Genomic DNA, 18,211 nt, shown 5'->3' on the forward strand with positions numbered 1-18,211 from the left:
TGGTGACACTGGTGGTGGTGGTGACAGTGATGGTAGTGGTGGTGGTGACACTGGTGGTGGTGGTGACACTGGTGGTTACGGTGACAGTGGTGGTAGTGGTGGTGGTGACACTGGTGGTGGTGGTGGTGGTGACACTGGTGGTGGTGGTGGTGACAGTGGTGGTAGTGGTGGTTACGGTGACAGTGGTGGTAGTGGTGGTGGTGACAGTGGTGGTTACGGTGACAGTGGTGGTAGTGGTGGTGGTGACACTGGTGGTGGTGGTGGTGACAGTGGTGGTAGTGGTGGTCGTGACAGTGGTGGTGATGGCGTCAGTGTAACAGCGTAATTTAATCAACAAATAACAGTAAACTCAAGTATATTTTGTTTAAAACTTGAGAAAACAATATCAAGTTGAATATCTATTTCAACTGTTGTTAAGATATTAGACAAACATCAGTCATTAACAAAACGGTTCTCTTATTTCACTTTAAGAAACTAAATATCGCGCCCAACAACCAGCAAAAACTGGTATATTTGTAATTCAAGAATCTTTTGTGTAATTACGGCTTAAGTATAACCCAGACATTATTAAGAAGAGGTGCGATAAAGCTCTTGAAACAGGGAGAGAGTGACCTAGTAGCGACAAGTGAAGAGGCGGGGCCAGGAGCTGTGACACGACCCCTGCAACCACAAATAGGTGAGCACTCGTCAGTGCACAAGAGAACCTGAGGCTACAGGTGGAATGGAAGACACCTCAGCTGGTGTCACCAGATGATAAAGTAATGTTTAAATATTATGCCAGAGTGAATATGCATAAGAAAAAAGTGATATTGTTTTATATTTCCTCTGGCATAATATTGAAACATTTATCAGTGGTGACACCAGCTCAGGTGTCTTCCAGTTCTTGTGTGTTGACATTGTGCTTTGTGATGCTCCCATCTGGGCACGTTTCTCTTTCATTTTCCCAGACTTTCGACTGTTTGTCTTCCTCTTAGAGGAAGACAAACAGTCCATATACAAAATACGGTCTGAAATACGAATGGAGGCACTGGCCAGAGAAATAGAAAATATTAAACTTAAGCTTAAGGAATCATACATGAGCCAAGAAACACAAGAAGAACTTAAAGCAATAAACGAAATTGCAAGAAACAAAATAAACCATACCACGGGCGGGATTTTAACCCGCGGTCAGATCTAGAGCAAAAACAACATCCAGTATTGGTCCCCTACTTAGACGAGATGGAAATTACACAGATGACAGCAAAGAAATGAGTGAGATACTGAAGTCCCAGTATGACTCAACGTTTAGTGGGCCATTAATCCATTAATCAGACTAAGTCGAGAATCTAAATTAATTTTTTTACGATGGAGATTCAAAATTTGGTTAATTCAAGAATTTCTGGCATAATCCCAACTCCGCAGGACCTTGAAAAAGCAATAAGTGACATGCCCATGCATTCTGCCCCAGGCCTAGACTCGTGGAACTCCGTGTTCATCAAGAACTGCAAGAAACCCTTTTCATGCGCATTAAGTATTCTATGGAGAAGGAGCATAGACACAGGGGTTATCCTACACTCAAAAAAACAATGCATATAGTCCCACCCACTCCACAAACGTGGTAGTAAAGAGACCACAAAAGAATTACCGATAGCACTAACGTCCCACACAAAAAATTTTGGAAGGGTCCTAAGACGCAAGATCGGCAACCACTTTCATACCCATCCGTTGCACAGCCCAGGCCAGCACTGGTTGAAAGCAGGTCGCTCCTACTGGACCACTATGGCATGGTTGGATACACTGGAGGACAAACCATGTGCAGATGTAGTGTACACAGACAGCGAAAACCTTCGATAAACACCGTCATGATGTTATAGAACACAAAATGAGTGATAAAGAAATAACAGTATGGGTACGTAGATGGATCTATAACTTCCTAACAAACAGAACATAGTGTAATAGCAAACAGACTGAAGTGGCGGCTACAGTGAGAAACAGTACTCACTCCTATCCTTTTCCTCATCCTCATATTTGACATAGAGATGTAAGTCACAGCAAAGTGTTCTCTTACGCTGAACACACCAGAATTTGCATGACAGTGTCATCCACTGAGGACACTGCAAATCTCCAAGCGGACATTAACCAAATCTTTAAATGGGCCTCAGAAAACAATATGAAGTTCAATGAAGACAAATTACAATTACACTGCTACGGAAGATTCGATTAAATAAAAACTGGATTGGAGTATAAAATAAATTACAACCACACAGTAGAGCGAAAAGCTAATGTGAAGGACCTTGGAGTGACAATGTCAGAGAATCTTACTTTCAAAGATGTCAATATCTCACAGAAAACCCGCACCTCACAGAAAACCTCGCTTGTTCATTGAAAATCAGGAGCGCCATGAGTACAGCGCAGCATGTAGCATGGGCCCAGGAATATTCAACTGCCTCCCAGCATAAGGGGCATTGCCAATAGACCCCTTATTTACCTTGTTTTGAAGGTTCTCGTTACCCCCCCCCCCCCCCCGTCATCCTCCTGGGTGTCGTGATATGACTTATTATGTTCTTTGAATGGAATGTCAAGTGAAATAATTATTCCCAAGTCTTTCAAGTGTTCCTTTCGTTGTATTGGACGATCCTACTGAGTTTTTTTTATACAGTGTTCCTTTTGAGTTCTTCATTCTTTCCATACTTAAAAAGTTGGAACTTATCACAGATGCGCAACATCTGGAAATAATTTCTAGAATTCGACATTTTTAAAGAAATTCGAATTACCATTAGCACTAGAACCAAATTATATTTAGAGGAGAAGCCTAGAGTCGAGTGAAATTCAAAAGGCCTTAAATAATCCGGACCCAGCCTATCTTCACAAAGGAGTATATTACATACCAGAAGCAGTAGCATTATTATCACACGTCAAAAGTCTTTGAAAAGGTGCTGAGACGTCAGTTTATTTTTTATTTGGAAAAACATAGCCTATAGAACTCAAGTTAACATGGATCCTAAACTGGTAAATATGGTGGTCGAATAAAACTTAAATTTGGTACAGCAGTGAATGTCATGCGTCAAGGAAATTTTCTTGAATGCCATCTTGAGCACGCATATCATAGGTTCCGCAGGCCTGATCTTTACACGTGGGTATCTTGTATGTCGTGAACATATCCGAACTTCATCTCCATTTCTGTGAGGTTCAGTCGCCTTAGACTTTCCTCGTAGCTCATGTTTTTCAGCTCTAGAAAAATGTCCAGTGGCAAACATCAGTACAATACTTGTTCGAGTCTAGTTATAGAAACAACTCCTTGTTATCAGTGAGCTACAGCTGGCACTCACTCATGTGTTCTTGCAGGTTGTAAAAATCTTCTCCGTCTTTTTAAAGTTGTCATTGATGAGAGTGTGGTAGGTAAGTCAGCCACCCACGTTAGTCAGCCATGTTTTATTGCCTAATGTGTGTAACCTATGTGATGGGTTGTTTACATGTATACCTGGAGTCAACGCCCCCGCGGCCCGGTCCATGACCAGGCCTCGCGCTGGATCAGGGCCTGATCATCTAGCTTATTAATGCTGGCTACACGCAAACCTACTTACGAACCACAGTCTGGTTAGTCAGGTACTGACTTCAGGTGCCTGTTCAGTTCCCTCTTGAAAACAGCCAGTAATCCCCTTATGTTTATTGGGAGGCAGTTGAAAAGTCTTAGTCCCCTGACACTTAATATGTTGTCTTTTAACATACTCATGGCGCCCATGATTTTCATTTGGGGATGTTGCTCCGCCTGACAAGTCTCTTACTTCCGAAGGGAGTGTTTTCCGTGTGCATTCTTCTTGTAGGTTCTCCCGTGAGTCCCGCCCCGTCTTCTCCAGATGGTGACCCGGGACAAGTTCCTCTAGGATTTTCCAAGTGTATATTATCACGTATCTTTCTCGCCCGCGTTCCAAGGAGTACAGGTCAAGAGATTTCAACCGTTCCTAGTAATTTAGGTGCTTTATCGTAATTATATGTGAAAGTTCTCAATACATTCTCCAGGTCTGCAATTTCGCCTGCCTTGAAATGGGCCGTTAGTGTACAGCAATATTCTAGCCTACAGAACAAACAATTTGAAGAGAATCATCATGGGCTTGGCGTCCCTAATTATGAAGGATCTCATTATCCATTGTATTATTTTCCTAGCAGATGTGGTAGATACATTATTGTGATCTTTGACAGTGAGATTCTCTTACATTATCACTCCCAGGTCCTTCACATTAGTTTTTTGCTCTATTGTATGGTTGGAATTTGTTTTATACTCCGATACAGTTTTTATTTTCTCGAGTTTTCCATATCAGAGTAATTGAAATTTGTTTTCATAAATAGCATAAAGTACCGACAAGTTGATAAGTAAGACGTGTACGACAGTTACGTATCTTTATTCCGAAACGTTTCGCCTACACATTAGACTTCTTCAGTCGAGTACAAAAGAGTTAACAGAAGATGTAGAGAAGTGAAGACGAAGTAATCAGTCCATCAGTCCCTCAAAACTACGTTTTCAAGGATGATGGACTGATTACCTTGTCTTCACATCTCTGTTGCTTCTGCTAACTCTTCTATACTCGACTGAAGAAGGCTACTGTGTAGGCGAAACGTTTCGGAATAAAGATACCAAACTGTTGCACACATGTCTTACTTACGAACTTCATATTGTTTTCTGAGGCCCATGTCATCAATGGATGACACTGTCATGCAGATTTTGGTATCATCAACAGAGGAGGACACGGTGCTGTGACTTACATCTCTGTGTCAGATATGAGGATGACGATGGGGAAAATAATGGGATCGAGTACTGTGCCTTGTTGAACAGAGCTTTTCACTGTAGCCGCCTCAAACTTTACTCCTTTTATGTTGTTTGTTAGGAAGTTATAAATCGTAGATCAATGGTTCAGAGAACCGACACGTTGATAAATTAGACACATGTTGCACATGTGTCTAATTTATCAAGTTATAAATCCATCTACCAACTTTTGCGGTTACTCCTACATAACTGCTTGTGTCAGAAGCCAGACACAGGTATGGTAGGATTGTGGACAGTGGAGTCAGAGTGCACATGCTGTGGATTCCATCTCACATTGGTCTTCGGATGCATGATAGAACTGATAAATTGGCTAAGCTGTATGCTTTCAAAGAGGGAGTAGATTACAATCTTGGCTTGTCAGGTAGTAGTTTGAGAACAATAGTACGAAAAGAACTTCAGCTGAATTTTATGGACTTAAGGCTCAGGGAGATTGACACCAGTGAGTCCATCTATCATCATTCTATCATGCAGAAGGAGCCACATGTCTATGGTGCATCCAACAAAATAAGCAGACTCTTGGATGTCACTACCGCCCGGCTCCGGCTGGGTTACAAGTATCTTTGGCAGGTTAAATCACCACCACCAGATGTAGACCAAACGAAATGTAAACTTTGCCAGATGGATTATTGTCACACCCTGCGTCATTATGTATTGGAGTGCGTCACACCCTGCGTCATTGTGTACTGGAGTGCGATAAAATTAATGAATTTAGAAACAACTCACTCAGAAGTGTTCAAGAAATGGCTAAGTATTTTATCCACAGTGGTATATTACAGACCATTCTGGAGAAATACCCTGACTTTGCTAGCTGTAAATAAAGCATTACCACATATGTGCATGTGTGTGGGTGTGTGTGTGTGTGTGTGTGTGTGTGTGTGTGTGTGTGTGTGTGTGTTTGTGTGTATGTGTATGAGTGTGTGAGTGTGTGTGTGTGTGTGTGTGTGTGTGTGTGTGTGTGTGTGTGTGTGTGTGTGTGTGTAAGTATGAGTGTGTGTGTGTGTATGAGTGTGTGTGTGTGTATGAGTGTGTGTGCGTGTGTGTGTATGAGTTTGTGTATGTGTGTGTGTGTGTGTGTGTGTGTGTGTGTGTGTGTGTTTATGTGTGTGTGTGTATGAATTTGTATGTGTGTGTGTGTGTGTGAGAGAGAGAGAGAGAGAGACTCAGCAATCAACATTTGCACCAATAACTCACTACAGTTGTGACCGGGTGTGGAAGTGTGAATTGCTCATTACTCTAAAATTTGTTCATGATTGCAGCCATGTATAAACGTAAGTAACCATTCTTACAGTATTCATTACCTTTGTAACTTGTGAGTTCATTACCTTTGTAACTTGTGAGTTCATTACCTTGTACCTAGTTCAGCCATCAAAACTTTGGAGCCCGGTCCCTGGACCCATTGTGTACCTCTGTAATCTGTAAATACCTTTGTAACTTGTCATGATTGTGACTAGACCTACCTGGAGTTCATTACCTTTGTAAATTGTGAGTTCATTACCTTTGTAAATTGTGAATTCATTACCTCTGTAACTTGCTCAGCTATCAAAACTTTGAGGCCCAGTCCCTGGACCCATTATGTACCTCTGTAATCTTTTGACTACCGCCCACAGGATGGGTATGGGGTGCATAATAAACATATTAAACTAACTCCTTTATCAAGTATTTTGTGTGTTATCAAACCATGATCGCACTTGCTGAAGGCTTTTGTGTAATACGTCTGCATTTTGTTTGTCTTCCAGGGCATCCAAGACCATGTCATGTTGGTCTAGTAGTTGTGAGAGGCAGGAGCGACCTGCATTAAACCCATGCTGCCCTGGGTTATATAACTGATGGGTGGTGATCTTGCTTCTTAGAACCCTTTCAAACATTTTATGACGTGGGACGTTAGTGCTATCGGTCTCTAATTCTTTGTAATAGCTTTACTGCCACCTTTGTAGAGTGGGGCTATGTCTGTTGTTTTTAGTGTTTGTGGGATGACCCGTGTGTCCATGCTTCCTCTCAAGTGAATACTTAAGTCACGTGAAAGGGATTTCTTGTAGCTCTTGATGAACACGGAGTTGCACGAGTCTGGGCCTGGGGCAGAGTGCATGGCCATGTCATTTACTGCTCCTTTAAAGTCCTGTACTGTTAGGATTACATTAGAAATTCTTATATTACCCAAATTTTGACTCTGGGTCAAAACTGTTAGTCGACCCTGAGTCTGACTAACTGCTCACTAAATGCTGAGTCATATTGAGACTTCAGCATCTGACTCATTTCTTAGCTGTCATCTGTGTAAGTAAGTTTATTCAGGTAAACACAAATACAGTTACATAAAATTATCATACATAGCAGCATATGTGTAGAGAACCTGGGATAACCCAAAAAAGTCAGACAGAGTGACTTATTTCCATTGTTTAAGCAGGAGCCCAATACTGGATGTTAGTTTGTAACTCATGTATAAAATATAACATGTAACATTTATATAGAATATGACATACATATAACGCTCAGATAGAAAAGGATATCCGCAAACAACGGGTATCCCCCAAGACAGCCGTCATACTGCAATGTGCACCCACACACTGTGTTATCCACCAGATGTGCAGCCACACACTGTGTTATCCACCAAATGTGCAGCCACACACTGTGTGTTATCCACCAAATGTGCAGCCACACACTGTGTGTTATCCACCAAATGTGCAGCCACACACTGTGTTATCCACCAAATATGTGGCCAGCTCTATGGTCACTATCTTGAACACTATGTGTTTAATTGTCCACTTATTGAGCTATATGGAGATAGACAATATAATAACCTATGTGACATGTGAAGAAAATAAGATACCAGGTATATTAAGCAAATTTCCTAAGTTTGCTTGTAACAGCTAAGTGAACTATAGATATAAATCCAGATGTACTCCTGTTAACCCTTTTGGGGCCTAGTTCCTAGGCCTATTGTGTATCCATATGCTGTTAAGCATAACAGATATGGGGGCTACAATAAACTAGCCGCCTCGATGGCAAAATCTAATCTAAATCTGTGGACGTTACTGCAATACCAGTGTCATAGAGAATGTTGTATCTACACACTGGAGGTGTTCCAGATTTAAAACTCACTGAGCAGCAAACTGCTGTAACTATCACGCACATTAGGATAGCACTAACTGCAGTATTAATCTACGGTATAAGAGTGTAATAATGTTAGGTAAAAATAACATATGTGAAACTAATGCGACATTTTTATTGTGGCAACGTTTCGCTCTCCATGAGCTTCGTCAAACTTGACAAAGCTTTTGAAGGGCCACAATAAAATGTCGTATTAGTTGCGCATGAGTATGTCTTTTGCCTAAGAGAATAAGACAGCAGCACACTGTGAGTGTTGAAGAAATGTAATCATTATAGTGAGTAGTGGTAAACTGGAAGGGGTCAGGCACCTTGCGGAATGGAGGGTAATCAGGTTAAGCTCCAATTCCTTGGATCAGGAGCCCATCAATGTTACGAAAGGCACCCCCATGATGGATCAGTTACCAGAGGTGTGACGGGCAGCAGGTTAGTCGGTCACAGCCTCGGTCTGTTATTGAATTTAATTACTGGGAAGGTGAATGCTCTCTCTCTCTCTCTCTCTCTCTCTCTCTCTCTCTCTCTCTCTCTCTCTCTCTCTCTCTCTCTCTCTCTCTCTCTCTCTCTCTCTCTCTCTCTCTCTCTCTCTCTCTCTCTGTCTCTCTCTCTCTCTCCCCAAGAAAAGTGACTTGCTTTCTTTGCCACTTATAAGTTAATAAAGGTGGCCACTTTTAGCGTTGGTAGTGATGCCACTCGTGTCCTAGACTAACTGCTTCACTAAACTCCCACTTTAACCTGATAACAATCAACTTTGACCTCGTTGACTGTGATTGTTAGCACGGACTTTTGCCATGTGCAATATGTGTGTGTGTGTGTGTGTGTGTAGATATAGTATATATATATATATATATATATATATATATATATATATATATATATATATATATATATATATATATATATATATATATATATATATATGAGATCAGGGCCTGATCAACCAGGCTGGTACTGCTGGCCGCACGTAAACCGACGTACGAGCCACAGCCCAGCTGGTCAGGTACTGACTTCAGGTGACTGTCCAGCGCCTTCTTCAAGACATCCGGGGGGGGGTCCATTATGTATGCTGGGAGGCAGCAGAACAGTCTTGGGCCCCTGACACGTATTGTGTTGCCTCTTAACGTACTCATGGCGCCCATGCTTTTCATTGGGGGATGTTGCATCTCCTGCCGAGCCTTATTCTTTCCTAGGGAGTGATTTTCATGTGCAGATTTATGACTAATCCCTTTAGGACTTTCGAAGTGTATATTATCATGTATCTTTCTCGCCTGCGTTCCAAGGAGTACAGGCCAAAGAACTTCAACCATTCCCAGTAATGTATGTATATATATATATATATATATATATATATATATATATATATATATATATATATATATATATATATATATATATATATATATATATATATGCAATAAGATCACAGTAAACAAGTGATATCACAGGTCCTTGATAATGCGAGAATTCACGAAAGCGCTTAGAATTTCAGTAATATGGGTGTGTTTCCGAGACGTCCCGTAATGGGAGCTTTGTGACTAAATTTAATGTCATTTCCGGTGCACAACACTTCGTTAACTGCATATATGTTTTCTCCCACCATGAAGCAGCGTGGGTTCGACTCCTTGGCTAGTCGCAGTGCTGTTATTCATATATATATATATATATATATATATATATATATATATATATATATATATATATATATATATATATATATATATATATATATATATATTTATATCACTGTTAGTGTTGCTGTGCCTAGCCCTGTTAGTGTTGCTGTGCCTCGCCCTGTTAGTGTTGCTGTGCCTCGCCCTGTTAGTGTTGCTGTGTCTAGCCCTGTTAGTGTTACTGTGCCTCGCCCTGTTAGTGTTGCTGTGCCTCGCCCTGTTAGTGTTGCAGTGCCTCGCCCTGTTAGTGTTACTGTGTCTCGCCCTGTTAGTGTTGCTGTGCCTCGCCCTGTTAGTGTTACTGTGCCTCGCCCTGTTAGTGTTGCTGTGCCTCGCCCTGTTAGTGTTACTGTGCCTCGCCCTGTTAGTGTTGCTGTGCCTCGCCCTGTTAGTGTTGCTGTGCCTCGCCCTGTTAGTGTTACTGTGCCTCGCCCTGTTAGTGTTGCTGTGCCTCGCCCTGTTAGTGTTGCTGTGTCTCGCCCTGTTAGTGTTACTGTGCCTCGCCCTGTTAGTGTTGCTGTGCCTCGCCCTGTTAGTGTTGCTGTGTCTCGCCCTGTTAGTGTTACTGTGCCTCGCCCTGTTAGTGTTACTGTGCCTCGCCCTGTTAGTGTTGCTGTGCCTCGCCCTGTTAGTGTTGCTGTGCCTCGCCCTATTAGTGTTACTGTGTCTCGCCCTGTTAGTGTTACTGTGCCTCGCCCTGTTAGTGTTGCTGTGTCTCGCCCTGTTAGTGTTGCTGTGCCTCGCCCTGTTAGTGTTGCTGTGCCTCGCCCTGTTAGTGTTGCTGTGCCTCACCCTGTTAGTGTTGCTGTGCTTCGCCCTGTTAGTGTTGCTGTGCCTCGCCCTGTTAGTGTTGCTGTGCCTCACCCTGTTAGTGTTGCTGTGCTTCGCCCTGTTAGTATTGCTGTGTCTCGCCCTGTTAGTGTTGCTGTGTCTCGCCCTGTTAGTGTTGCTGTGCCTCGTCCTGTTAGTGTTGCTGTGCCTCGCCCTGTTAGTGTTGCTGTGTCTCGCCCTGTTAGTGTTGCTGTGCCTCGCCAGTGTTGCTGTGCCTCGCCAGTGTTGCTGTGCCTCGCCAGTGTTGCTGTGCCTCGCCCTGTTAGTGTTGCTGTGCCTCGCCCTGTTAGTGTTGCTGTGCCTCGCCCTGTTAGTGTTGCTGTGTCTCGCCCTGTTAGTGTTGCTGTGCCTCGCCCTGTTAGTGTTGCTGTGCCTCGTCCTGTTAGTGTTGCTGTGCCTCGCCGTGTTAGTGTTGCTGTGTCTCGCCCTGTTAGTGTTGCTGTGCCTCGCCAGTGTTGCTGTGCCTCGCCAGTGTTGCTGTGCCTCGCCAGTGTTGCTGTGCCTCGCCAGTGTTACTGCTGCTGTGCTACCGTGTATTGCTTTTGTTGCTTTTTCTGTGTTTCTGAGTCTTGAGACGGTGATTATGTAAGATACTTATAATGAAAGCACCGTGTAGAAATTTATCAAGTTATGTTTATCAAGTTATGTTTATCAAGTTATGTTCATCAAGTTATGTTTATCAAGTTATGTTTATCAAGTTATGTTTATCAAGTTATGTTTATCAAGTTATGTTTATCAAGTTATGTTTATCAAGTTATGTTTATCAAGTTATGTTTATCAAGTTATGTTTATCAAGTTATGTTTATCAAGTTATGTTTATCAAGTTATGTCTATCAAGTTATGTTTATCAAGTTATGTTTATCAAGTTATGTTTATCAAGTTATGTTTATCAAGTTATGTTTATCAAGTTATGTTTATCAAGTCATGTTTATCAAGTCATGTTTATCAAGTCATGTTTATCAAGTCATGTTTATCATCAAGTTATGTTTTGATAAAGCTCTACCCGGTGTAACACAGTCATTATATTAACTTTAAATCTGTGGCAGTGGCCTTCGTACCTGTGGGTTTAGCGGCACGTCAGTTCCCGTGTGTTCGATTATATTATTTTTCTCCTATAATCTACCTTGTCTATAATTAGTATCGCATTTGCTTTGTCTGTTTTCGTAAGGTGAAGTCCAGGATCTTTACTTAATGCATGGTATAACTTAAGAAATTTTTGAGGAGAATTGTCGTAAAGTTCTGACCTCTACAAGAACAACTGTCATCTAAGATTTGTTTAGTTATACCATGAATTAAGTCAAGATCCTGGACTTCACCTTACGAAGCTGTATAGCCCTTGTGGCTTAGCGCTTCTTTTTGATTATAATAATAATAATAATTCACCTTACGAAAGCAGACACAGCAAATGCGATACTAATTATGGTTAAGGTGGATTACAGGAGAAAAATAAACCTGATATTAGGAAAGAGGGACATTTAGGCGCCTCTTAAAGCTGAATATCACCTCTACACCGCAACTCGTTAACACTTTGCTTCTTGTCTGTTAGTGTGACTTTGTAAATGGTCCATGAAGGACCGAAACGTCGTGGTAAGATCTTCTCTCCTGTGTGCGGGTTGGTTGTGTATTGTTGCAGCCACGACATTGTGCCCCTTTGTTATTTTAACCCACATGTTCACTGATTCTTAACATAGGGACTAAAATATACGCTTAAGTATATATGTGCTGAGATATACATGTCTAGGTATATCGGAACATTAACACCGTAAGTATATATTAGGTTATGGTGGCTGATATAGTCTAGTAAAATATCTGGTTGAATTTCTCGATAAAATTTATATTTATTGGGAGTCTTGAAGTCCTGACCTGGTGGTCCTCAGGTGACCACTGGTGGTCCTCAGGTGACCACTGGTGGTCCTCAGGTGACCACTGGTGGTCCTCAGGTGACCACTGGTGGTCCTTAGGTGACCACTGGTGGTCCTCAGGTGACCACTGGTGGTCCTTAGGTGACCACTGGTGGTCCTCAGGTGACCACTGGTGGTCCTTAGGTGACCACTGGTGGTCCTCAGGTGACCACTGGTGGTCCTCAGGTGACCACTGGTGGTCCTCAGGTGACCACTGGTGGTCCTTAGGTGACAACTGGTGGTCCTCAGGTGACCACTGGTGGTCCTCAGGTGACCACTGGTGGTCCTCAGGTGACCACTGGTAGTCCTCAGGTGACCACTGGTGGTCCTCAGGTGACCACTGGTGGTCCTCAGGTGACCACTGGTGGTCCTCAGGTGACCACTGGTGGTCCTCAAGTGACCACTGGTGGTCCTCAGGTGACCACTGGTGGTCCTCAGGTGACCACTGGTGGTCCTCAGGTGACCACTGGTGCTCCTCAGGTGACCACTGGTGGTCCTCAGGTGACCACTGGTGGTCCTCAGGTGACCACTATCATCTTACAATCCTGTAGAGATTGATGCCAAGTCACTACTGTGCCTCAGAAGATAAGATACGAGTTTGTTAGGAATTTTAACCCCGAAGGGTTAGCCACCCAGGATAACCCAAGAAAGTCAGTGCGTCATCAAGGACTGTCTCTTATTTCCATTGGGGTCCTCAATCTTGTCCCCCAGGATGCGACCCACACCAGTCCACTAACACCCAGGTACCTACTTGCTGCTAGGTGAACAGAACAACAGGTGTAATGAAACGCGTCGAAATGTTTCTACCCCGCCGGGAATCGAACCCGGGCCCTCCATGTGTGAAGTGAGAGCTTTGCCAGCCAGGCCACCAGGCCACTGGGTCACAGTGACCTTCGTATAGTATCGATCATCAGTAATATAAGGACAGACAGGGAATCCAAGAGAAATTTTGCAAGGCGGAACTTGGGGGCCCCTGGGGACAGGCTGGGGCCCCTGGGGACAGGCTGGGGCCCCTGGGGACAGGCTGGGGCCCCTGGGGACAGGCTGGGGCCCCTGGGGACAGGCTGGGGCCCCTGGGGACAGGCTGGGGCCCCTGGGGACAGGCTGGGGCCCCTGGGGACAGGCTGGGGCCCCCAACCTAAGTCAATTTTACATAATTATTTTTCTAAATAAACTAACAATAGTTGAAATTACCAAAAAACAGTAAAATGAAAAACTAAAAATAAAACGTCTATGGCCATGAGGCCCCTTCAGAGATTCAAGCCCTGGGCCGCGGGCCCCGGGCCCCGGGCCCCGGGCCCCGGGCCCCGGGCCTCGGGCCCGAGTACCTGCATAACCCTTCCCCCCCCGTAAGCCCTGAAGACATATATAACAGCAAATATTTCTTTTACGCTTCGCACGAAAAAATCGCATTTAAGCGAAACGTCGTGTAATAAATTGCTCCTCTGGCTGAGGTGAGAACGAATTTCGTAACTTATTAATTACACAATGTTTCTTAATATTCCCGTCATATCTCCAGATGTTATTACAACACTGACTTTTATTTTGATTCTGTCAGTCCTCTTTTTCGATTACTTTTTTTTTTTTAATGTTTTGTTGTTATTAGTCGCAGTTTAAGTTTGCCCGAAATGCATTCTTATGATTTTGTTATGTATGGAATATATAATGTTAATCTACTTTCTTAGAAATGTTGAATGTTATTGTTCTGTTTGTCAATATTTTTGCCTTACAAGCTCTGGTCTGCAACACCCTCTGGTCTACAACACCCTCTGGTCTGCAACACCCTCTGGTCTACAACACCCTCTGGTCTGCAACACCCTCTGGTCTACAACACCCTCTGGTCTGCAACACCCTCTGGTCTGCAACACCCTCTGGTCTGCAACACCCTCTGGTCTGCAACACCCTCTGGTCTGCAACACCCTCTGGTCTGCAACACCCTCTGGTCTGCAACACCCTCTGGTCTGCAACACCCTCTGGTCTGCAACACCCTCTGGTCTACAACACCCTCTGGTCTGCAACACCCTCTGGTCTGCAACACCCTCTGGTCTGCAACACCCTCTGGTCTGCAACACCCTCTGGTCTGCAACACCCTCTGGTCTGCAACACCCTCTGGTCTGCAACACCCTCTGGTCTGCAACACCCTCTGGTCTGCAACACCCTCTGGTCTGCAACAAGCTCTGGTCTGTAAAGTAAAAGGACACAAGTGCAACTAATGTGACATTTTATTGTGGCAACGTTTCGCTCTCCAGGAGCTTTATCAAGCCATTACAAACAATACATGGACACAGAGGGCATATAAAGGCTCAGAGTGAGGTGCAATACTAGTGAGGTACCATTTCGATGTTCACTAGTAGTAGTAGTAGTAGTAGTAGTGGTAGTGACAAAAGTAATACAATATGATAGAGCAATTAATTCGTACATGAGTAAAAGGATATAAAAGCTATTACTTGGGTAACATAAAAATAGGTTGGACAAATATAGACTGGAAAGATGCAGCTTGTTTCAGTGTTCACTCTCTGTGCTTTGTGTAGTATAACAGGAGAGACTATGTGATGGCAGGGTTTACTGTTTTCAGGAGGATTCTTGCTAAGACTTCGGAGATGGTGAAGCTGCCGTTGTTTTGTTTAATTGTATTCGAAACAGCGATCAGTGCTGATTCGAGGCACTTGCGTCTGCGGAAATTAGTTTCTTTGATCACTAATTGGGCGTCTCTGAATTTCATGAGATTATTGGTGAAATTTCGGTGTTGTACACAGGCGTTGTTCAAGTTATGTTACCCAAGTAATAGCTTTTATATTCTTTTTCTCATGTACGAATTAATTGCTCTACCATATTGTATTACTTTTGTCACTACCACTACTACTACTACTACTACTACTACTACTACTACTACTACCACTAGTGAACATCTAAATGGTACCTCACTAGTATTACACCTCACTCTGAGCCTTTATATACCCTCTGTGTCCATGTATTGTTTGTAATGGCTTGATAAAGCTCCTGGAGAGCGAAACGTTGCCACAATAAAATGTCACATTAGTTGCACTTGTGTCCTTTTACTTTACATATTGTCGGTAATTCTACCAACTTTATTACAAGCTCTGGTCTGTAACAAGCTCTGGTCTGCAACATCCTCTGGTCTGCAACACCCTCTGGTCTGCAACAAGCTCTGGTCTGCAACAAGCTCTGGTCTGCAACACCCTCTGGTCTGCAACACCCTCTGGTCTTCAACAAGCTCTCGTCTGCAACACCCTCTGGTCTGCAACAAGCTCTGGTCTGCAACAAGCTCTGATCTGCAACAAGCTCTGGTCTGGAACAACTTTTGGTCTGGAACAACTTCTGGTCTGGAACAACTTCTGGTCTGGAACAACTTCTGGTCTGAAACGTTTCAAGGTCAAAACTGACCTAATATATCGTAGAAACACGATGTGCCAAACACAACTTTATTCAGATATATCACTCTTACCAGTGCGAAACATCTGGATATAGAGGGGAAAACATCGTGTGACTATTGGCCCCTGCACGCCACCATGGTCTTAAGTGTCGCACACGCCCGTGCACGCCACCACGGTCATGACTGCAACACACGCCCCTGCACGCCACCATGGTCTTGACTGTCACACACGCCCCTGCACGCCACCATGGTCTTGGGTATCGCACACGCCCCTGCACGCCACCATGGTCTTGTCCGTCACACACGCCCCTTCACGTCACCATGGTCTTGTCCGTCACACACGCCCCTGCACGCCAACTTAGCCACCAATATAAGCCTATAAGACGACTGTGAAGGGATCTTCATCCAAACAACTGAAGCTTCTTTCTCCTTCCTTGGATTAAACTTGATTACCTCCCATTCCACAAACGCTACATGATCCATACAGGTTAAATAATTCCAAATGAATGTATTTTTTGTTTCTAATATAACCACGGATGGTTCATAACGTTAGAAAGCCATACGTTGTGGATTACTGTTGTTAGGATGCTTAGTTTAGTCGTCCAGGAATCACATGATTGTTGTGGCTTACTGTTGTTAGGATGCTTAGTTTAGTCTTCCAGGAATCACATGATTGTTGTGGCTTACTGTTGTTAGGATGCTTAGTTTAGTCTTCCAGGAATCACATGATTGTTGTGGCTTACTGTTGTTAGGATGCTTAGTTTAGTCTTCCAGGAATCACATGATTGTTGTGGCTTACTGTTGTTAGGATGTTTAGTTTAGTCTTCCAGGAATCACATGATTGTTGTGGCTTACTGTTGTTAGGATGCTTAGTTTAGTCTTCCAGGAATCACATGATTGTTGTGGCTTACTGTTGTTAGGATGCTTAGTTTAGTCTTCCAGGAATCACATGATTGTAATGGCCTTCTTTCGTGCTCAATAATATTTTATTACATGCAGACTTTATTTTGTATATTGTAGAAAAGAAAAAAAATTGAATTGAATTGTATGAGGATCCGACCGTCAACATGCGTCTAATTCTTACTTAACTCTAAGTGAACTGAGGCAACAGGAGTAAAGAGACTTGCCAGTAGCTTTCGCCTCGCCTGGTGATCGAATCTAGATTCAGTAGGTTGTGAGGTAGAAGTACCAAAGAGCAACGAGTCTTACCTTTGTCGTATATAGCAGCGGAGGAGACGACAGCGACCAGCGTCGTCAGGACGACGGCGCCTCCTGCAGACGCCTTCATGATGGGCGAATGAGAGGGCGACAACGACTAAAACGGCAGTGGAGAGGTTGAGGGAGGGGACAGGTAGTCACGAGGGGACAACACGGAGTAACACGGAGAAGTTGAGGGCGCGTCCTCACCAGGACAGTGACAGAGGTACAATGAGCCAGGGAGACGCTGTGAAGCGTGGCATAGTGCCCCCTACCCTCTGCTGCCCACACACACACACACACACACACACACACACACACACACACACACACACACGTATGCACATCCCGAACAAGAATGTCGTATCCTCGTCTGTCAATTAAATAAAATTAATGCATACGTATATGTACATAAGACAACAGAAATTTTTTCAGTTAGTTTAATATGTTTATTATGCACCTCGTACCCATCCTGTGGGCGGTAGTCGAAAGACTACAGAGGTACATAATGGGTCCAGGGACTGGACTCCAAGGTTCTCACCATTAAAGTAGATAACATCAATATATACGAAGCTGATAAAATCATATCACGTTACCTGGGAATAAAAACTCTTAAATTATACTCTACTAAGATTATTTCGTTAATTCTAATACAAGTTCCAATAAGAGTAAGAGTAGTTACAGGTATTGTTACAGAATGTTGGTAAGATACATGTGCAACAGTTAGGTTTCTTTATTACGAAACGTTTCCCCTACATAGAAGCCAGGGCAAGGAGATGTGACTCGGCCCGTCGGTGGTCCTTATAACTCGACCCGTCTGTGGCCCTTATAACTCGACTCGTCAGTGGCCCTTATAACTCGACCCGTCAGTGGCCCTTATAACTCGACCCGTCTGTGGCCCTTATAACTCGACCCGTCAGTGGCCCTTATAACTCGACTCGTCAGTGGCCCTTATAACTCGACTCGTCAGTGGCCCTTATAAACCCAACGAGAAGAACAAGAGTGTTGGAGGTGAGTAAGGGCTCCTGCACAGTCTTCGTCGAGTGTGTACGTCTCTCGCCTCAGCATCAGTAATAGATTTGTTTCCCCATTCTTTCTGGGACGACTGTCTTTATCTTACTTCTCCCGCTGTCCACGTTGAGGAACGGCGCCTTTCATCGGCTCCATTTTTTTCGGCTCTGCGAATATTGAACTGTTTTAGTGGGAAACTGGTTGCTGGAGTCAAGTGGCATATGAGCATCCCGCTGTGCTGAGGCTTGACCCATCATGGGAGGTTCCTTGAAGCTGGTGAGGGGCTCTTGATCTAGGGAATTGGATC

General features: G+C 43.6%; 1 protein-coding gene across 3 annotated transcripts in view; it reads right to left on the minus strand.

Annotated features, from left to right (window-relative positions):
- Nucleotides 1-17,134, minus strand: part of Tsp (Thrombospondin) — a 346,683-nt gene extending 329,549 nt beyond the window's left edge. For all 3 annotated transcript variants that reach the window (XM_070093496.1, XM_070093495.1, XM_070093493.1), the window contains exon 1: nt 16,906-17,134. In XM_070093496.1, the coding sequence (XP_069949597.1) occupies nt 16,906-16,984 (79 nt within the window). In that variant the 5' untranslated portion in view covers nt 16,985-17,134. The remainder of the gene's footprint in view (nt 1-16,905) is intronic.
- Nucleotides 17,135-18,211: the final 1,077 nt, after the last annotated feature.

The sequence above is a fragment of the Cherax quadricarinatus genome, chromosome 43, assembly GCF_038502225.1.
Source record: "Cherax quadricarinatus isolate ZL_2023a chromosome 43, ASM3850222v1, whole genome shotgun sequence".
In the NCBI taxonomy this organism is placed as follows: domain Eukaryota; kingdom Metazoa; phylum Arthropoda; class Malacostraca; order Decapoda; family Parastacidae; genus Cherax; species Cherax quadricarinatus.